At 36.8% G+C, this 22,872-nt stretch overlaps 1 protein-coding gene across 3 annotated transcripts in view; it reads left to right on the top strand.

Moving 5' to 3' along the window:
- FAM184A (family with sequence similarity 184 member A) overlaps positions 1-19,654 on the top strand; it is a 78,520-nt gene extending 58,866 nt beyond the window's left edge. The window contains exons 11-18 of one of the 3 annotated variants that reach the window (XM_006089213.3): positions 1,814-1,967; positions 2,124-2,251; positions 4,051-4,235; positions 4,673-4,819; positions 13,260-13,377; positions 14,734-14,838; positions 17,512-17,714; positions 19,307-19,654. In XM_006089213.3, the coding sequence (XP_006089275.1) occupies positions 1,814-1,967; positions 2,124-2,251; positions 4,051-4,235; positions 4,673-4,819; positions 13,260-13,377; positions 14,734-14,838; positions 17,512-17,714; positions 19,307-19,388 (1,122 nt within the window). In that variant the 3' untranslated portion in view covers positions 19,389-19,654. The remainder of the gene's footprint in view (positions 1-1,813; positions 1,968-2,123; positions 2,252-4,050; positions 4,236-4,672; positions 4,820-13,259; positions 13,378-14,733; positions 14,839-17,511; positions 17,715-19,306) is intronic. The other 2 variants (XM_023754182.1, XM_006089217.3) reach the window with 2 other exon arrangements.
- Positions 19,655-22,872: the final 3,218 nt, after the last annotated feature.

The raw sequence follows: 22,872 nt of genomic DNA, 5'->3' as shown, positions 1-22,872 counted from the left end.
ACTAATAGTCCATCTGGTTTGTTATAGAGTTAACAGTGATTAAATAAGTTTAGCATGGTCTGACTGAGCTGTAACCACTATAATCACTTAATACTATCTTGAAATGACAGTAGTCTTTCATCAAATTTTTAGTGTTTCTCTTTCAGGCTGGATCTTCAAAAGACATGTATTCCAAATAATTTATATATTTTTCAACCCCGATTTTTTTCCTCACACTTATGAAAAAATGTACAAAACTCAGTGAAATTACAGACATTTAAAAATAGCGCAATCCCCTATGTACAGCCCAAAGGCTATATGAAAAATAGTGATATAAACAAATCACTCAGGAGATATTTAAATCAAATAGGTGTATGCATATAGAATCTCCCCATATCCATTACTCAGTTCTTTGTTAAAATTGTAGTTTGACATAGTCTTACTGTGATTAATTTTGGTAGTTTATTTCTTAACACTGTATTTTCCAGTTTCTCCTAAGGACCTTATGGTAATTAAGATAAAGATTGATAGACAAATACAGTTTTACTAATAATAATTTTCAATATTTATAATCATTACAGATATAAGTTGTCTCTTAATTCTTTATGTGGGAGCAGGCACTATTATATAAGAACAGGTATGTTATAAAGAAATTAAAACAAGAAAGTTCCATCCTTTTAAAAACAGTTCACTTAATACAGTAAAATGAAGTCTCTCGATCTGGTCAAGGAAGTTCCTTTGGTTAAAAATGAGGCCTATTGCATTGCTAAGTAATCTATTCGTTGGATGCCATTTGTGAATTGAAATAACACAAAAGCTCTCATATTAGTACTTTAATTTTACACATTCCGTCCTTTCAAAACTAATCATTTTTAAAAGAAATCAGACTTTCAAAACTAATCATTTAAAAAAGAAATCAGAATCTGCAATTTTATTGTTGATCATTAGGTAGCCAAGCTACCCAAGTAATGTTGTCTAAACTAAAAGTCCCGTATTTTACCCTATTCAGCGTATGTTTTATTTTTCAGAAATAAAAGCACTTTTTAAAACAGTGTACAAAAGTAGCCAAATACTAATTTGTAAAAACAGCATTTTAGAATAATGATTAAAGAAATGCTGCCCTAGTTATAATACAGTATCTTTCCCAGAAACCTTTCATGTGACAGGTTACAGTCAGATAAAACCCTCCTGCACCGTTCACTCTCTAAACCTGAAGTACCTGAGTTCTGTCTTTTCCCCTGTGGCCATATACCTCCTTAGTCTTAGCCACATGCAGTCTGTTCTCTCTGGTTAGGCTTTTGAAACAAATCACACAAAAAGCTTTGGTTTCCCCTTTCAGCATCCTCTTCTCAGAGCCTTTGCTTCTGTTCACAAGTGCAGTCATAAAGGACTATAGGAGGTAGCTACACAATATTTGATATTTATAAGCGCCCCCATCTCTTCTTTCCTGATCAGAAGTTTTTTCATGTTAATACCCTCATCTTGTTTTTCTAAGTCTGAAAGAAGAATTATTCATTGATTTCAGGTGGTTCACACCTGTTAGCAGCTTTAGAAATGTCTTTATTGAAAACTGCTTTAGGGCGAGAGTCCATATTCCAATTCAAACACAATATATTGAGTCAAACTAGTTTCATGACGATTAGTTTATTGTTTATAGTGGCTCTAGTAATTTATGTTTTAGTAGTGATTATCTTTTATTTAATTTTCTGGTAAATGAATTAAAATGCCTTGTTTTTCTTAAGTAATAATTGGGGTTGGTAATTATTTTATTTTTATTTGCAGTTTTCTTCCTGTAGTCTAACATAATAATTTGAATATCTTTCTACTGTTGTAGGCTCTTGAAAATCATTTACAACAAAAACATTCTGCAGAGCTTCAGTCATTAAAAGATGCACACAGAGAGTCAATGGAGGGCTTCCGGGTAGAAATGGAACAGGAACTCCAGACTCTTCGGTTTGAATTAGAAGATGAAGGAAAGGCGATGCTTGGTATTCTGAATGGGTTATAATCTTGTCATATTAATTTGCACATTCTTCTACTTAAAAATTTAACATGAAATCACAAATTTTTTTGTTTTTTTTAAATATATGTATCTGTAATATTTTTTTAAATATGCTAAACCTCTTTTTATCCTTGGATTCCAGCTTCTTTACGTTCAGAACTAAACCATCAACATGCAGCTGCAATTGATTTGTTATGGCATAATCATCACCAAGAATTGGCAGCTGCTAAAATGGAGTTAGAGAGAAGCATAGACATCAGCAGGAGACAGGTAGAAAAAACATTCTGTTCTGTGATTATTTCTTAAATGTGAGTAGATTTGAAGGTTCACAATTTTCTGAAAAGTATTTTATAATTAGTATTTTTAAGTTATTATTATTTACTATCTAGATTTTTTAGACAGTGCGATGAAGGCTATTATTGGTTTACTAGAGGCCCAGTGCATGAAATTCGTGCACTTGGAGGGGGTCCCTCAGCCCAGCTTGCACCCTCTCACAGTCCAGGAGCCCTTGGGGGATGTCCAACTGACAGCTTAGGCCCACTACCTATGGGTAGTGGGCCTAAGCTGGCAGTCAGACAGCCTTAGCACTGCTGCAGAGGTGGGAGAGGCTCCTGCCACTGCCACTACGCTTGCCAGCTGTGACCCTGGCTTAGGGCTTCTGGCTGAGCAGCGCTCCGCCTGTGGGAGCACACTGACCACCAGGAGGCATCTACTGCGTTGAGCGTCTGCCTCCTGGTGGTCAGTGCACGTCATAGCGACCAGTCGTTCCACCGTTTAGTCGATTTGCATATTATCCTTTTATTATATAGGACTAGAGGCCTGATGCACGAAGATTCGTGCAAGAATGGGCCTTCCTTCCCCTGGCTGCCAGCACCGCCTTCGCTCCGGTCTGGAGCCACCTTTCTGCCTTCCTACACTGCCCAGAGTCCCAGAGCAGCTGGGGTGGTAAGGAACGCTCCTGGCCACTTGGCGCCTGTGTATGCAAATTAATCCAACATCTTTTTTTTTTTTTTTTTTAAATATATTTTATTGATTTTTTACAGAGAGGAAGGGAGAGAGATAGAGAGTTAGAAACATCGATGAGAGAGAAACATCGATCAGCTGCCTCCTGCACATCTCCCACTGGGGATGTGCCCGCAACCCAGGTACATGCCCTTGACCGGAATCGAACCTGGGACCTTTCAGTCCGCAGGCCGACGCTCTATCCACTGAGCCAAACCGGTTTCGGCTAATCCAACATCTTTGTTGGGTTAATTTGCATACTCACTCCTGATTGGCTGGTGGGCGTCGTGAAGGTATGGTTAATTTGCATCTTTCTCTTTTATTAGTGTAGATTAGACTTATGACTTTTACTTTATTAGTCTTCAGCTATGTTAAATGACCAGCCTAAATTTTCTTTTCATTACTAGAAAGTATTAAATGAGCAACCTTATAATCATGGACAGAAGTTATATTTTCTTCAAGTGGGCTGCTAACATTGAAATCAACAATGTCTAGCTAGACCTGTAGAACTTTAGAAAACTGACTTATAAGAAAACAGAAGGAAATTTCTCTTTCAGACAAAATAACTGCATTTACTTCAGTGGCCTTTGGACATAGTCTGCTTTCTAAGCCATGGGATATGTGTGTATGTGTGTTGGGATGGCCTCCATAGATGTGGGTCCTTTTTAGGTTGAAGGACAATGGTGCCAGCATCTTATTGTAGACCACATAACTTGTTGAGTATGTGAGAGCCCTGTGTTCTATCTTCAGCTCTGCCATTGATTATAAATCTTCCTTGGACAAATCATCTCTTGGATTTTAGTCTGCTCATCCGTAAAATGAGGGAAATGTGCTTTTATGGTCTTTTGGGTCTCTTGTAGCTCTGACATTATTGAAGCTGTAGGCATATAAACACTTATAAATATGGAAAGAGAAGAGGCCCTGACATGTTCTCATTTCAGTAGTTTGCTTTTGAAGTAATGCCAGATGTGTTACATTTGACATTCCAGTGTTCCATTTTCTTTGCCTCAGATAAAAACAGAAAGCAAATATGTAGAAAACTTTTAAGAATTATTTGCATTTTGCAGAGTAAGGAGCAGTTGTGCAGAATAACAGATCTACAAGATGAATTAAGGCACAGAGAGCATCACATCTCTGACTTGGATAAGGAAGTACAACACCTTCATGAAAATATAAGTGCCCTAACCAAAGAATTGGAATTTAAAGGGAAAGAAATTCTCAGAATACGAAGTGAATCTAACCAACAGATGAGGTATGTATGCCATTATTATATCAGGATGACTTTGCAGTTTTACCTGACAGACTGTTGTGATGGTATTTAGCAATACAGGCCTATTTTTATGACTAGACTGTCTTTTAATAAGATATTGAAGACCACTTTTGACCTTGTTGACTATGTTATAATCTAAAACGTAGATGAAATGTTATCTTTTGAATGATGTATATGCATTCATCCACTTTGGCAATTGTATAAAATTAACTAAAATCCTTTTAAAATGTTATTTCAAAAAGCATTAAAGGAGACAACTTTAACAAGCTGGAAGATTAAAGTGAGTAACTTACTTTAGGTTATTTCCATTAGTTTCCTATATATTGTACCTAAAGCCATTTCAAATCTGGTAGAATATAGAAAGTTTGAAAGCTTGACTTGAGAATAACATTTTCTTAACCAAAAATAAATTAAAACAGGTTGCATGAACAAGATTTAAACAAGAGACTTGAGAAAGAGCTGGATGTCATGACAGCAGACTACCTCAGAGAGAAAAATATCATGCGGGCAGATTTTAATAAGACTAACGAGCTACTCAAGGAAGTAAATGCAGCTTTACAAGTGTCGTAAGTCACATTATATTAAAGAAAATTCATATGCCGATAATAAACTGAGGAGCACTGTGTCTTACCTCAGCTTAGCTACTCTTTTGAAGTAATTAAATGATACTTAAAAAAGAAAAGAAGTGTATATTACAGATGGTAATTGTGGTGTATGACATTTTTTAATTAGGGTAAGTCAGTCGAATGATTATGTTTATTAGCTGCTACTTCTATAATTCTACTAGGATGAAAATTTGTCTAAAGACTGTCCCTGAGGATCATGAACTGTCATCCATGGTGAAAACTCAAAAGATGTCCCCAATATAAGGTTAAGTATAAAGAGCATATTATGACCAGTAGATCATACTAATAATACATATTTTATAAAAAGATCAAAAGATCTTAAAAAAATCAATACAAAATTTTAATGATAGTGGTTCCCTTTAGGGACTAGAATTAGGAGGTATTGGGGGTAAGGACGAGCAAAGACTTTCTTTTTAATGTTATATACTCTACTTAGATATTGTTTGAATGTCTATAATAAGCATTTGTTTTATGATTTTAAAAATCAATAAAGGTAAAATATAACAAATAAAGTCATACATAGTAACTCTAATATTATTAAAACCCAAATTTCTAATTATTGCTTAATTTTTAAGCAATGTTTAATAGCCCCTCTCTTTCCTAGACACTTATTTCACAAACTGCTGTAGTCAATGCAACCAGCATTTACTTAATCTCTGTGGCCCAAACCCTGGTCCTACTTAAGTTATCTCAGAATTAATCTACTCTAAGCTGCTGTAGATGGTTTATTCACCTTCAGTCTCTCCTTTTCCAATCCATTAATAAAAGGTCCATAAAAGATATATAATTATCTCTACATATGTCAGTAAAGTCAGAATAGTGACTAATCCCATATCCTCAGTCTCAAAGTCAAAGTTAAAGTCATAGCTTCAATAAACTTTATCCTGCTTCATCCCATAGTCACCTTATTCCCTGGCTGCTGCATTTGGCTCAGCCATACTGACCTTCTTGGTTTCTTTCTTAGTTTCTCTGTGTTGTCCTCTACAATCTAGAATAACCTCCTATGTCATTACTACCCTAGCTCCTTTCCTCAACCTAAAAATCATCTCCTCACATTTCACCCATTTAACCAATTAAGACTCACAGTAAATTTTATATATATATATATATATATATATATATATATATATATATATATATATATATATCAGCATATACTTGCATTCACGTAAACCAGTGATTCCCAAAGTGGGCGCTACCGCCCCCTGGTGGGCGCTGCAGCGATCCAGGGGGGCGGTGATGGCCACAGGTGCATTTGTTTTAACTTTTTTTGTATTACCTTTCTATTCTGAGTTCAATAAATAGTTTCATAATTTCAAACTTCAATGTTTCTAATTTACACCTTTCTTTACTATATTTTACGAAAAAGGTAGAAACATTAATACATTTATCTTTCTGTTTAATTGCTATTAAAATTTTAAAAAAAATTAATTTCCAGGGGGCGCTGAGTAATATTTTTTCTGGAAAGGGGGCGGTAGGCCAAATAAGTTTGGGAACCACTGACGTAAACTGAAACACAATATAGACCTCCTGCCCTCGGCATTTACTTCAGCGGCCTCTGGATAAATGCAAATTTTCACATTAGTAGGCACTCAATGACTGTTTCATGAATACACTTTTTTGAGGATTTCCTATAACTTTACCACTTCATAAAATTGCTTTTGAAATAGTGAGGAGACCCATGGGATCCTTTCCCCAGCCACAGTGATTTTTGTCGCTCGCTGTTATTGGAGGTCATTTGAGCCACAGTAAGAGCTCAGATACCCGCCATGTAGAAGAGCTCATAACCGCAGGCATTTTGCAAAAATGAGTTACAGTAAACCTCAGTGCCTTTATCATGTGTGGGGAGAGCTCCACGTTCCCATCTGTTGCTCATGGGGATGGGCTTCTTGCGACATCCCAAGACCAGGAGTTTGCTGAGACTCACACCAGAGGATGAGGTGTTGTAGGAAGCTTCATTTCTGTGAACCAAACCCCTGAGTTTCTGAGGTCCCATTTCTCTTTGTTGGACCAAGGAAGAAGCGTAGCTGTGGCTTCCATGGAGCAGTATCCAGTCCAGCATCAGGCTAGCTTGGTTTGTGTTCCCTGTTGCAGTCCATCAGTCCATTCATCCACTGGGCCACATGGACGAATGCAAGAGAGCCAAGAGCCAAGAGCACGAGCTCCTTTGTTTAGGGGATTATGTGTTTCCACATTTTCCTGGGCTTGCAGTGGCCCCGCCTATTCTGGCCAAGGATCTCTGTTCCCAGGCGTGACTGACAGTCACCTTCCTTAGCCACCCCAACTTCACTGCACATGCATCTTTCTCCCTTTGGTTGGGCCCCTTTCCCCAGTGATCTGTGGGGAATGGGCCGATGGTTCCCTGAGGAGTGTGAAACTGCAACTTCCTGGAGAAGCTGCCCAAATGGCCATGCTAATAATGCCTGGCCTCCCTTCTGCTCCTTTCCTATCTATAATAATAAAAGCGTAATATGCTAATTAGACTGGACAGCCGAACTACCTTCCAGACGACCTTCTGGATGAAGCCGGGGCTGCAAAGGCCGAGCCCCTTGCACGAATTTTGTGCATTGGGCAACTAGTTATTAATAACTAGTTAATTACAGCGGTATCACCTTGACTCTCCTTTTTCCTGCCCTCAGTGTTATTTATCAGGCTGAGGCTGAAATCCTGGCATCCCCCACTGTATGCGCGAAGAAAGCATGCTTACGAAAAGAATGACCTCTGTCTGTCCTGTGCCCTGTCTCCTTAGGAATGTTAATTTATAAAGAGCAAAGGTTATGTTTCTGTTTTCACATTATTCTGTTTTATATGGTTTTGCACATTATGGATTTTCAGTAGGTAGTAAATCACTAACTTAGTTTTTCTATTATGATCATTTTTAGTAAGTGAAGAATTAGTATTACTCATAAGTAAAATATTTTATTACTTTTCTAAATGTACTATCTGTTTTATACTTCAACTAGGTTTATGCTAACCAATCATACTTCCTTTCTCACCAGAAACTTACTGCCATCATATAATTGCCTCTAGCTTTAGGTGTTTACTCTTTTAGTTTATAACAAACAAACGTTTCAGATCAGCACTATCCAGATTTTTCTGTGATAATGAAAATGTCCGGTATCTGCTCTATGTAGTACAGTAGCTACAATGCTGTTGAGCATTTGAACTGTGGCTAGCAAGACTAAGGAATTGATTTTTTAAAGTTTCAGTTAATTTTACTTAATTTAAATGTAAATACCATAAATACCCACACGTGGGCTAGTAGCTCCTATATTAGAAAACACAGTTTTAGACTATTGGGTAATTCTGCCCCATATTCTTAAAGGCAGCCTGCTTAGAGCTGCTGAATGGCTCGCATTTAGACAGAGATGGTGAGCAGGAAGTGTCCATCCCAGCTTTAGGAGCTGGGGGGAACAACACTGGACTATTCCCAGCCTGTCCCAAAGGACTAACGGTATACTTTTTGAAGTTCCTAATCAACTGCATGCTGGCTTTCAAACTTCAAAATCAGAAAACCCCTGGGTCCTTGGAAGTGGGTGGTAGTGGCAGGGGAACATGTGTCAACCTCCTGGGCTGAAGCCTGGAGCAAGGAGCCTCTGGAGCAGCTGGAAGGTTCTTCTGTCCCTGCCCCAAATCCCATTGGATTACAAGGAAGAGGGGGAAAAAGATTTAAAGGATGGAAAGTGCTCTCTAAACAATGTAGAAATGGTGATAAGAGTTCTGTATCTCATGGAATGATTACTAGAAATCCTCTTCTGTAGAGCTGGGTATTAAAGTTTTCTTAGATTTTCAGACGTTCTATGGAAATATATATTTTTTAAATATATCTTCATTGATTTCAAAGAGAAAGGGGGAGGGAGAGAGTGATAGAAACATCAATGATGAGAGAGAATCATTGATGGGCTGCCTCCTGTATACCCCCTACTGGGGATTGAGCCCACAACCCCTGCATGTACTCTGACTGGGAATTGAACCGTGACCTCCAGGTTCATAGTCGATGCTCAACCACTGAGTCACGCCAGCTGGGCTACAGAAATATTTTTGTTTTCTTGAGTGATATAGCATATTGGTAAAAAACCTCTAGCTAATTAAAAAATGTCATGGTTTTTGTTTGTTTTAGAAACAAATGAGAGAATGGGCTGTTTTAAAGAACTCTGTTTAAATGTAAACATATACTAGAATGGCAGATCTTTATTATGCAAAAACATTCTATTTAACATTAACCTCTCGCTACACTGAAGCAAAAAGATAATTTCTTCTTGGAGGAATTACTGAGTTTCTGTACTTGGACTTTAAGTAGGTCAGTAACCCCCAATTGAAAAGAAGCACCCACCACATCAGAATTACTTAGTCTTTAAAACTTGTTTGAGTTCTCTTATCTGTTGCTTTCTGTTTTTGTCCTTTGATTTTTAAATTACCATTCAGGTTATTTTCATCCACAATTCTTTTGGGGGAAAAATGTTTGCCATTGAACTGCTTCAGTTACTACTTTTCCTGCAGGCTGTAGAGAAGGATGGTATAACTGGGTTCTTTTGTCTTTATACAATTAAAATCCTATATAATAAAAGGCTAATATGCAAATAGACCGAACGGCGGAACTACTAGTCACTATGACGTGCACTGACCACCAGGGGGCAGACGCTCAACGCAGGAGCTGTCCCCTGGTGGTCAGTGCGCTCCCACAAGGAGGCGCGCCGCTCAGCCAGAAGCTGGGCTCACAGCTGGTGAGCACAACGGCAGTGGCGGGAGCCTCTCCCGCCTCCACTGCAGCACTAAGCCATCAGTTGGACATCCCCCGAGGGCTCCCGGACTGTGAGAGGGTGCAGGCCAGGCTGAGGGACCCTCCCCCGCCCCCCCCCCCCCCCAGTGCACTTATTTTGTGCATGGGGCCTCTAGTTCTAAAATATACGTGTGCCTAGTAATACCTTTGTTTGGCTTCAAACTACCAATTTACTGATATTTTTGTCAATTATTTATTTTAAAAAGCAGTATGGGAGGACTATCAACTTGGAAACTTTTAAAAATACAGTTTTATACAGCTTTTTAGGCATTTATATTTTATTTTTTTAATATATTTTATTGATTTTTTACAGAGAGGAAGGGAGAGGGATAGAGAGTTAGAAAAATCAATGAGAGAGAAACATCGGTCAGCTGCCTCCTGCACACACCCTACTGGGGATGTGCCCGCAACCAAGGTACATGCCCTTGACTGGAATCGAACCTGGGACCCTTGAGTCCGCAGGCCGACGCTGTATCCACTGAGCCAAACCGGTCAGGGTGGCATTTATATTTTAGGTTTGTGTTGTCTATAAATCATAGACATTGACCTATATATTCTCAAATCCAAAAAATAAAAATAAAAAAAAATCAGTGCATGCCCTGGGGAGAATCCAACAGTGGCCCTGAATGGTAATTTTATATATTCTACTTCTGTCTGTTCTCTTTTTGTATTACTTTTAATGGGAATCCATATTTTGAGTAAAAAGACTATATGTACTTGTATGGTTACCTCAAGGCAGTATTTCCCTCACATTTCCTTTGGGAATTTGGTTATTTCTGGCTACCTCTGATATTGTTTTCTTAATATTTTTAATTGGTTCATTTTAACTTAAAAATTTAACAGAAAAACTTAATTATCTCTACAGTAAAATCATAATCACTACTGAAAAATTATATCTATTATTCAAAATAGAGGTTAAGCTATAGTTATATAAATGTAAATTCTGTGAAAATAAAACAATATTATTAGATTCTAGCTAGCATGATATTCATGGCTTGCCTGAGTGTTGTGAAACAGGGTAAGAAGCATATATTATGAAGGTTATTTAAGATATATGGACCCGCCGAAGCCGGTTTGCTCAGTGGATAGAGCATCAGCTTGCGGACTGAAGGGTCCCAGGTTCGATTCCGGTCAAGGGCATGTACCTGGGTTGCGGGCACATCCCCAGTGGGAGATGTGCAGGAGGCAGCTGATCGATGTTTCTCTCTCATCGATGTTTCTAGCTCTCTCTCTCTCTCTCTCTCCTCTCTGTGAAAAATCAATAAAATATATTTAGGAAAAAAAAAAGATATATGGACCCAAGTAGACTTTCTTCTTCTTGTGATCAGAAAGACTAAAGGAGAACAAGTTAAAAATCATCTCCTGTACCTTCAATCACTCACACCTAAGCTTTGGGAAGCAATGCCGGCTTAGAATGTTGTGTGAAGCAAGTGAAGGAAGTTAACTAGTGTTGACTTGAAGTGGTATCAAAGTAGGACCAAGTGTTCTTCCTATTAGAATTTCAAAAGACTAATAATTTTGAAAATATTCTTGCAAGTTAAATCTATATCATATTACTTGTTTTCTCCTTTAATGCTTTCCCATTTGTGTTTATGTTGATTCTGTCTCTCCAATTTAATTAATTATTTTTTTCCCTTTAATAGCCAGGTATTTGAAAAAAAATGTGGTGATGTAAGGGTATTTTGTGGAAAAGATTAACTGATAATTTTGTAGGTAAAGAATGTTTAAGCTAAATGAAAACAAATATTAGAATTTAGGTTCAGAGCAGACCTTTATTATGCAAAATGGTAGCTCAGGAATTGTAACTGATTTTAGACTCACTTTACGTTACCTTCTTGTTCTAGATCAGTGATTTTTAACTGGTGTGCCACAGAATTTTTAGAACATACAATACCTAACTATTTAGTCAGGAGCACTGACCTCTTTTCCCTTAGATTGTCAAATAAAATAATGAGAACAACCAACACAAGAGCAGTTCTGCGTGAATGAATCAAAATGATACCTATTATTTTTGTCAGATCAGCAAAAATATAATATACATTTTGGTGTCCTGCAGAATTCTCGCAATTAGTTTATGTGTGCTATGAGATGAAAAAGGTTGAATATCGCTGTATTAAAACAAAAGATAGACATAGTTTGTGTGTGTGTGTGTGGGGGGGGGCGGTTAGCGATCATTAACAACCAAGTATTCTTGTTCAGCTGCAAGTAGTTCTTGTTACCTTGCTTTTGATGATAAGGAAAGTACTCCAGTGGCATCTTGTGGCTACTCCAGTGTTATACCCAAATGCCTTTTTCTTTGACTGGTTTTTCAAGCTTCTTAAAACCTTTGCCCATAAAATATAGAAAGTTTTGTCCATAAAATGCCATATTGTGATAAAAGCAAGGTCACTGTATGTGAGCTCAGTGGATCACAGTTTCCACTCAGTCTGCATTGTCACAAAAGAACAAAAATAGAGATAGTGGAACCTCACACTGAACTGACAAAGTCCCATCTGATCTGAGACAGTTACTTCCTAACCCCACACCTCTTGTCACCCTCATTCCTCCCCACCTCCAGGTTAGAACTTTAGCTATGGGACTGGATAGGGGGCCAAATATGTTATCTGCGCACCTTTAGCTTGGGCTGAGGTAGCGGAGGAGTTTACTGAAATTACTAAAATACAGAGATTCTGCTACTGCTCTGGAATTAGGGGATGGGCATGGGTCACCAGTTCCTTGAAGACAGATCATCTACAAATTCATCTTGTTGATTGAATAAATTTTTCTGTGAATCTTCATTAACCATAATTTTATTGAGCTTAAGCTTTATCCTTTTTATTCTAAAAACAATAATGATTTTTTAATTGTTCTAATTATTTGAAATTTCTAAAGTGGAAAGTGCTTTTCCCTAACTAAGCCAGCAGTTTCCATTTGTATCTTCTGAATTCTGCCCTGTTCCAAAATGTTAGACTCTCCTCTGCTCATAAAATGCAGCCTCTATTCTAGTCTTCAGTGCCTTCGGTCCAGTTACCTTGTCATTTCAATCACGGCAGAATAGGCCTAGAAGGACATACAATGCTCTTAAACCTGATAAACCTTTTTCACAGTGCATATGGATTAGCTGATAACAACATTTTAAAACTGAATTTCTTATAGACCAGGAAAGAATGATTTCATATGTGGTTCCCTTGTTTCCCTTTCCTCTGTATTTTTTTTCTTGTCCCTTTTGTATATGTTACCAAGCCTTATGTCATAACACAATGTTGTATTTGTGGTGAGTTCTAATAGTAAGCCTACATTTCCAGCTAATTTAGTAGCATTCAGCATATCATTTCTTCTACAGAGCTTACCTTACCTCAATCCCATATACTCTTGGAATGGCATAAAATGAATGAATTATTCAAAAAGTACACAGCAAAGCCTTTAATAGCATCTAACCCTGGAGAGTTTTTAATACCGCTTTAGTTCTTTTAACAGTCCTATCATTACCCTCTAAAGTTTTAAGGAAAAAGTTTGGTTTTTAGTTTTTGTGTGTATTCAACTGGACTAATATGAAAAACTGTAGGTATTACCAAACCTTGCTGAGTCATCTTACTGAGCTAAAGATTTTCTTGTTTTTAGACTAGAAGAAATGGAAGAAAAATATCTAATGAGAGAGTCAAAACCGGAAGATGTACAGATGATTACAGAATTAAAAGCCATGCTTACAGAAAGGGACCATGTCATAAAGAAACTAATTGTAAGACATTTTGTTTTTGGTGTAACCATGTAGTAAATCAATACACTCTTGATTGGGGAAACATGGGGAAATATTTTTAAGTGATGCTAAACAAAAATTGAAAGTATAACCTATGTGCATTGTGATTGAAAGTTTATTAAAATGTTATGAACAAGGGAGAGAAATTCTAAGTAATTTTAACATTTAAATTTGGTGCCTCTTTTTTCAGTATTTTTAGTGCATATCAAATGTTTAATATTATGTCATTGTCAATGTACAGTTAATGTTCTATTGAAGTGTCTGTATTATACATGCAGAATTAGAATTGGGTAGAAAGAATAGTCAGCGCACTCATGCATTAGTCTGCATTGTACTCTTGTAGGTTAGTCAGTTAATTTCCTAAACTGTGTTCCGTGGAACCCTGTTCCCATGGACGAAAGGTGTCACGACGAAGTCTAAGCTACAGGCTCTCTCTCGAAGATTCTCAGTTCATCTATGGTCCATAGAAATAGCTATTGATTTTCTAGCTCTTACTGAGTGTTACAGATAAAATTGTATTTTTCCCTCACAATAAGATAGGTATTAGACTTCAAAGAGTAAAGTAAGTTTCCAAAGCAACACAGTGTGTGACAAAGCCAGGAATCTAGCCATGGGTTGTTCTACTCTCTTTCCACTACACCCCGATTCTGTGGACTGGGAGGCACATGGGCTAAAATTAATGATGAAAATGATAGTGGTAACTAGAGAGAGATGAAGAATCTAGTTCTACTAGAGCACAATCCTACATTTCACACGGTTCCATTTACTTCTGTTTACTTCCACCCGTCCGGTTATTCAGTTAGCACATGTTGTTGGTGAAGACAAAGGCAAAGTGTTTGTCTCTGTAAGGTCTGTTCACTTTGTCTCTGTCTGTGCTTACAACTGCCATCATACATTGATGTCTCAGAGAGGAGCTTAGACAAGATCAAATATCCTTCCAGGACTCAAGAATAATGCTCTATCCTAGTGTCATCTTCACATGTGGAAACAACTCAAACATGCACACAGCTCCACGAATGCAGGTTAAGCTGCCCAAACTGCACAGTCAGCCCTTTGCAACATGAATGGGAACACACAAAACATTTAGACCCAGTCTTAAGGCAAAAGGTATTAAAGGGTAGAGAAGAGAGCCGGAGCATAGGGTTTGAAAGATGTTGAAAACTTACCCACCAGCAGTCTTTAAGACACTGGCAGTCAGGTTAAAAAATCTTTGAGCAAGGTATATAAATCTTCATTCAGGTTTTTTATTAAATTTTGAATGAAATGGCATTTAAACAATTAAGTTGTTAAACATTCACTAGAAAATGTTTAAGAGATGTTTGTAATTCTTTTGCATAGGAGGATAATAAGTTTTATCAGCTGGAATTAGTCAATCGAGAAACTAACTTCAACAAAGTGTTTAATTCAAGTCCTACTGTTGGTGTTATTAATCCATTGGCTAAGGTATGTGCTGTACACACTGTGAAATAGGGATATGGTTTAAAACTTGATTAAAACTTTGTAAAATATTTAGAGTAGCATAGGCTAAACCCTTCCAAAATATGTTTTCTTAAATTTAATAATCTAGGACTAAAATCTATGAAAGCTTTATGTATTCATTTTCAGAATGAGACTCCCATAATATTCATTTATTTGTTGATAATGCTCCTTAAAATAACATTTTATTCATATGATAAAACTTTGGTGCTGTCATTTTATTTTTCATATCTCTAAAGAAAACTATCTTCTAAGGCTCCTCAAGATAACTTCTTGTCATTTCCTAGTGCTCACCAGCTTCTGGGGGACCCTGCACCTCTGTGTACCCAACAACTCCCCCTAAGTAAGGCCTGCCATCTTAACGGACATTGGGTTGGACCGACTGTCAGAGAAAGACTTTACTTTTCTCAGTCTTAACGACTTTTCCTTAATTAAAACTGAACATAACCTATTCTGACCCTTTATTACTCTTTAAGGATAGAAGAACCTTAGAGACAAATGAAATGGACATGACTAAGTCTTATACAGCTTTGTATCCCAGCTTCCTATGGCTCCCATCATAGTGCTTTGGGTATAATGGGTATTCAATAAATATCTGTCCAGTTGCAAAATTTTATCCTATTACCTGTAAGGCACCAAAATTATTCTAGTGATGAAAGCAAGTAATAAGGAATAAATAATTATGTATATTGGCTTCATAGGATTACATGTATTTTGGCAAAAGGGCTAGTGCTAAAGATATTATTTAATTCGGATTTTGTTAATTTGTACATCATGCCTAATTTAGGTATGTTAGGCTGTTAGTCAGAAATGTTTGTTTTCAAAGGCCATAAAAGTTCTGTTAAGAACATGAAATGTGTCCTTTCACAAATTAAAGATTTCCAAACTTTAAACTTACATGTTTTATAAAATAGAATGACTATATCTCCAGAGCCTAAAATACTGCCTGACACATAGAAGGCTCACAATAAATAATTGGTGAATGAATGAATGTAGTCAGTTTTAGTTTTAAGTTCATAATTTAGGGTGAGATAACTTTTTAATTATAAAGCAAGATTATGAGACTTGTTAAAACAAGATATGCTTGAAATATTTTCCTTGTATTTATTGTTTATTAGAATTAGGTTTGTAGCTACAAAACAATTACTATAGAACTTTACCAATGATACCTTTGATTTCTTAAAATAGAAATCTTCAGTAGGTTTCATTATGCCCTCTGGTGACTGGAAGAAGAAAATGCAAAAGGTATATCTCAGAACTTTCTAATTATTTTTGACTCCTAAGAATGACTTCAATTTCCACAAATAGTTCTGAAGAAAATATTATTCTTTCTTTTTTCAGTTAGGCTAACATAGGCTCCTTATCAGAGACTACGTGATCACAGACTATGCTAAAGAGGACAGTGTCTAGATAGTGAGATTATTACTTTGTAAGTAAAGGAAAAGGGCCATCTTATCTATTAATTTTTTTATCTAATTAATTTTTTTTTATCTAATTAATTTTTTTCCAACCTCTGCATACATTTAATTAGTAAAATATGGGAATATTGAAAGCATTTTACATGTTAATTTTTATTCTGCATAGTAAGATGATGTTCATTGATTCTAGAGGTGTGAATAAAATAGAATAACGTTAATGATTTACAAGCTGATACAATTTTTTAATATATTTTTATTGATTTCAGAGAGGAAAGGAGAGAGAGACACATCAATGATGAGAGAGAATCATTGATTGGCTGCCTCCTGCACACCTCCCACTGGGGATTGAGCCCACAACCCAGGCATGTGCCTTTGACTGGAATTGAATCTGGGACCATTCAGTCCACAGGCCGAGGCTCTATCCACTGAGCCAAACCAGCTAGGGCCAAGCTGATAAATTTTGATAATCTGCTATTGTATTCCCCATTTCATCTGTTAATTTTAAAGAACAATTAAAAATTTAAAAATTGATCTGTTTTATAAACTTTAATTTTTTCTAAAAGATTGTGAGCCAATTAATGATACTACCAATTAATTGGGAAAGGAGACTTAATTATGCATATTTAATTTTCTCTCTTCAGAAAGATGGTGCATTAAATTTAAGACCAAATTATTTCTCTAAGTCAACATTAGATCTTAAGTAGAAATGTGAGATTTGTTTCAAACTGTATTGCCAAGCGTTTTCTCATTCCCTTTTTTTCCAGGCAAGGACTGCCTCCCTCTGACAGATGGCTAAAGTTCACAGGACTCTCTTTTAATATTATGCTTAACTTTATACCTTCTCCTAATTTTAGCCTAAATCTTCGTGCTATCTGAAAGACCTACTCTTTTCCCTTCTTCTTTCCCCCTTTTCCTCCCAGTATTCTTTACCACTTGGCATTCTTCCCACCTCTTCCTCCCTTCCCCGTGAACCATTCCTAAATGTTTCTTCCTCATTCTTTCTGTCCTGGCAGCATGTCTGTCTGTGAGGATTCCATGTAGATAAAGAACACCTCCAAGGATCCCCAGACCACACTTTGGGTAACACTGGTTCATGTTAACATCCCAATGTAACAGAAAGCTTCCAAAATTTTCCCATGCCAAATTTATATCTTCTATGATTCCTCTTTTCTCACTTGTCCTTATGCAGGGACTATCCTCACATGTATTATTTTTAATGCAGCAAAAGAAGAAGAATGATAAATCACCAACAAACAGGTTTGTGAGTGTTCCCAATCTAAGTGCTCTGGAATCTGGTGGAGTGGGCAATGGACATCCTAACCGTCTGGATCCCATTCCTAATTCTCCAGTCCACGATATTGAGTTCAACAGCAACAAGCCACTTCCACAGCCAGTGCCACCCAAAGAGCCCAAGACATTTTTGAGGTGAGCCCCGTCTCACCAGTGATTTTTTTTCTTTACTTTTTTTTAACTTGAGAAATTTATCTTCTGACATTGTAGAAATCTACTACTTTAAGAACAGGCTAGGAAAATACTGTGAAGTATTTTCAAAATATATTGATCACCTCTCTAGAGAACTCTTTTTTGATTTTTAAAAAGATTTTTTCCAATTTGTTAGTCAATTTTCTAAATGCTTAAGGAGGTGTTAATGTAATTCCCATGCTTAGAATTTTAATATTTATGGACTCTTGCTTCATTTTTAGTGTTGTCACTAATTTTTCAATAATCATCCTTATTAGAGAGCTTAAAATTTGTTTTAATTTAGTGGCTTTTATTTGTTTCTGTTTCTTGTGTTATATGTTTCTTTTTTTTCCCTTTCTTGTTTACCAGGCTTACTTATAAATACACAGGCTTATTGCCAAAATAAAAAATATGTAAGCTCTGGGAACTTAATGATATACATAAGCAAAAAATAAAGTGTTTATAATTGACATTCCAATTTTAAGTCATCTCAGAGGTATTAAGTATATTAATGAATAAAATTTAAACAAAATCCAGTTATTTATCCATTAAAGATTAAAGTCAGAAGGTACTGCCATTTTATGCTTACTTATTATTACTTATTATGAGCTGCTTTAAATTTATTTACTTTTAGCTTATTTTTATTAACAGCAGCATCACTAGTAAGAGTCTTACAGGTAGACTATCTTTTTCTAGATTAAGTGATTAATGACATAGTAACTAATTATTTTAAATAGAAAAAATGGCAAGAATTAAAAATAGTCAAGTTCACCTTTGAATGTGTCTCCTGCTAAATATTTTGTGTTGCTTATTTTCCCTTGTGCATGGGTATGTTCAGGTATCAGTAAGATGCATGTGCATGAGCTCAAGGAACATGACTACTGGAGTTGCCATTACACATTGTTGCGTGCCTTGTAATTTCCCCCAAAGACGGTAGGGATTCTTTTATTTTCTCAACTAGCCCAAAGAATCTTTAGTTTGACTTAAGATAAGTATGAATTATATAACTTTGAAGATGGAGGGGAGAGTGACCTTTTAATGCACTCCTTTTCCCCTAGAGTATTTGCGTATGGAATTATGAAGTGAAAGTTTAATATAAATATATACCTATAGTAAAAATACTATTCTGTGGTTTAGTTACTTACTTTAGCTGTATTGAAGCACACATCTGTAAAAAGCAAGTGCTTGTGTCAGATTCTGAAATTAACCAAAAGAGAAAAGACACTGAAAGAGAGGAATGTTATCTTGTTCTCTCTTATTCCCCGCCATGCCTGAATTTTTTTATTTTTTTTATTCAGAGAAGGTGACATTGTTTTCCTCAACTGTTTGTTTTTTGTTTTTGGTAATTGTGAACTGACTTCATCTGAGCTGCTGATGTAGTCTCAGGCCCCATGGCGTGGAGAACTGAATCTAGGGTAGAGGAGTAGCGATCCTTTAACACACATCCACCTAGAAAGCCCCTTGGGGTCATCCACACTGATGTTTTATGTGCTTTACCCTTCGTTTTGCAAAGCAGCTTAATGCTGGGTTACATGTCTCTCTCTTTATGAATTCAGTCCTCCTCAGAGTGAAGCTTCCCCGGTGGCTTCTCCAGATCCCCAGCGCCAGGAGTGGTTTGCCCGGTACTTCACATTCTGAAGGAATTGGGTTGGCTCAGCTCTGTGTGGACTGTTACTAAGAGCATGACCTTAGGATCATTAAGTGAATAGGCCTTCCTATTGTCAAACACTGTGAACGAGAAAGGATTTGTCTCTCCGATTTGAAAATGCACTGTATTTCTGTGATATTTATTGGAATCATTCTTATAAGGTACTATGTTATGTGTGTAATTATAATAGTTATTTTTATTTGAGATGGAAGAGTCTTTAACCTTTGTAATTACTGCATAATAAATTTTGTTAGAACAAATAATGATGCTTTGCATTTTATGTTTTTTTCATTTTTTTCAAGTAAGTTTATTTAATTTTTAAATACATTTTGGTTCCAGGTAAGACGTGCCAAAAAGTTTTACTGCACAATAATTAAAAAATACTAAATTATTTGGTTTCAATAATCATAACAAAATCAGGAGGGACAAATATGTCATCTTAATTTGTTCCATTACTATGTATAGCTATAATTAAACTGTTCTCTAAACTTACAAGGCCATTCCAGTCCTTCTCAACTTCTTCCAAAAAACTGAACTCCTTTAATTCCCAACGCATTCCCAAATTGGGAATGAAGAAGTAAAATTGTCACTATTTACAGGTGACATAATTCTATATACAGAAAACCCTAGCCTGGCTGGTGTGGCTCAGTGGTTGAGCATCTACCTATGAACGAGGAGGTCACAGTTAGATTTCAGGTCAGGACACATGCCTCGGGCTTAATCCCCAGTAGGGGGCATGTAGCAGGCAGCTGATCAATGAGTCTCTCTCATCACTGATGTTTCTATCTCTCCCTCTCCCTCTTCGAAATCAATAAAAAAAGAAAAATGTTTAAAGATCTACCTGACTCTTGAACCATAAAAAAAGAGAAAGCCCTAAAGACTCCACAAACTATTAAAAACAATAAAAATGCAATAAAGTTGGCAAATCTTTGACAATTTGACATCCACGTGCACACACTAGACACAGATCTCACACTCTTTACAAAAAAATTAACTCAAGGTGTATCATAGACTTAAATGTTAAACACAAAACTGAAAATTCTTGAACATAAGAAAAAACCCTGATACCCTTGGTTTGGTGATGACTTTTTAAACACCACCAAATGCACAATCCATGAAAGCAGCAATTGATAAGGTGAACTTGATTAAAATTAAAGATCTGCTCTGTGAAAGACAATGTCAAGAAAATGAGAAGATAAGGCCACAGCTTATCAAACACATGTAATATTTGCAAGGCATATCTGATAAAGTACTCTTAAAACTCAACAGTAAGAAAAAAAGCAACCTGATTTAAAAATGGGCAGAAGAGGCCCTCGTCAGTTTGGCTCAGTGGATAGAGCATTGGCCCATGGACTGAAAGGACCCAGGTCCCAGATTCAATTCTGGTTAAGGGCATGTACGTTGGTTGCAGACTCGATCCCCAGCCACAACTTCCTTCAATGTGTCTCTCTCACACTGATGTTTCTCTCTCTCCCCCTCACTTCCACTTTCTCTAAAAATCAATGGAAAATATCTTCGGGTGATGGTTAACAATAAACAAACAAATAAATAAATAAGATGGGCAAAAGACCAGATGGCACCTCACCAAAGAAAATACAGAGATAAAAATAAGCATATGAAAAGATGTTCAACATCTTATGTCATTGGAGAAATGCAAAATAAAAGGACAATGAAACACCTATTAGAGTTAGAATGACCAAAATCCAAAACACTGACAACACCAAATGCTAGAGAGGATGTGGAACAACAGGAATTCTCATTCATTGCTGGTGGGATACAAAATGGTACCGCCACTTTGGAAAACAATTTGGTGGTTTCTTACAAAACTATACCATATGTTCCAGCAGTCATATTCCTTGGTACTTATCCAAAGGAATTGAAAGCTTATTTGCACCAAAACCTGCACATGGATGTATACAGCAGCCTTCTCCATAGTTGGCAACACTTGGAAGCAGCCAAGATGTCCTTCAGTTGGTGAGTGGATAAAGTGTGGTACATGCAGATAATGGAACATTATTTAGCACCAAAATGAAATGAGCTATCAAGCCATGAAAAGACATGGAGGAACCTCAGATGTATATTACTAAGTGAAAGAAGCCAATTTGAAAGGCTACCCACCTACTGTATGACTTCAACTATATGACATCTTGGAAAAGCAAAATTATAATGACACTGAAAAGATCAGTTGTTGTTAGCAATTAGGTGGGAGGGAGGGATGAACAGACAGAACGCAGAAGATTTTTATGGCAATGTAACTATTCTGTATACCACAATACTGTATACATGTTAATTGTACATCTGTCAAAACCCACAGAATGTATACCACCAACAGTGAAACTACTGTAAACCATGAACTTTGGGTGATAATCATGTCAATGTAGGTTCATCCACTGTAACAAATGCACCACTCTAGTAAGCAGATGTCAGTAGTGGGGTAGGTTGTGGGTGTGTGGGGACAGTGGGTATATGAGAACTCTCTGTACTTTCTGCTCGATTTTGCTGTGAACCTAAAACTCTGAAAACTTAAGTTTACTAATTTTTTATTTAAAAATAAATTTTAAAAGTTCAATTGTCTTCCTACACACTGGAAAAGAACAATCAGAAATTGAAATTGAAGATATCATTTACATAGCATCCACAAGTATGATTTCCCCCTCCCGCATACCTTTATGGGCAAATCTGAGTTAGAGATAGATTTAACAAAAAATCAAACATTGTTGACAGTTATTTAACACCTAAATAAATGGTGAGGTTTACTTTGTTCAAAGGGCATATGAATCAATATTATTAACATGTAAAGTCTTCCTATATTACCTACAGATGCTTTGCAACTGCAACAAAAATCCCAGCTTTTTAACAGAAAATGACAAACTGGTTTTAAGAGTCATACGGAAACACAAAATTCCAAACATCTTCGAAAAAGAACAAAATTGAATGCCAAACACTATCTGATTTCAACTCTATATTAAAGCTACAGTAATCAAGGACAACACGGTATTTTTGTAAGGATAAGACAGATATGGCCACAGAATAGGAAAGTCTTAAACCACACATATATGGACAACTTTATTTTTCACATAAATGCAAAGGTTTTCAATGGGAAAAGGATAGCTCTTTCAAGAAATGGTGCTAGCTATCCATAGGCAAAAGAAGTTACCTAAGACCGTATTTTCGCAGGTACAAAAATTAGCTCTAAATGGATCATAGGCGTAAACATAGGATCCTCCAAAACTTCTAGAAGACACAGGAGGAAAACCTTCGTGGCTTTGGGTTTGGTAGAGTCAAAAGCGTACTCCAGACAATGCCTCTGAAGCACCGCACACCTTCCCATTCCACCTGGGGCGGCCGCTCTGTCGGCCCCGCCCAGGAACTCCTCGCGCCCCGCCCACTCTCGGCTCCACCCCCGACCCTCCTGGCCCCACCCCTCCCACTGCGCCCCGTCCACTCCCAGCTTCACCAACATTCTCCTGGGCA

Source organism: Myotis lucifugus, unplaced genomic scaffold (genome assembly GCF_000147115.1).
Source record: "Myotis lucifugus unplaced genomic scaffold, Myoluc2.0 scaffold_57, whole genome shotgun sequence".
Lineage (NCBI taxonomy): Eukaryota > Metazoa > Chordata > Mammalia > Chiroptera > Vespertilionidae > Myotis > Myotis lucifugus.
This window is presented reverse-complemented; position numbering and strand designations above follow the sequence as displayed.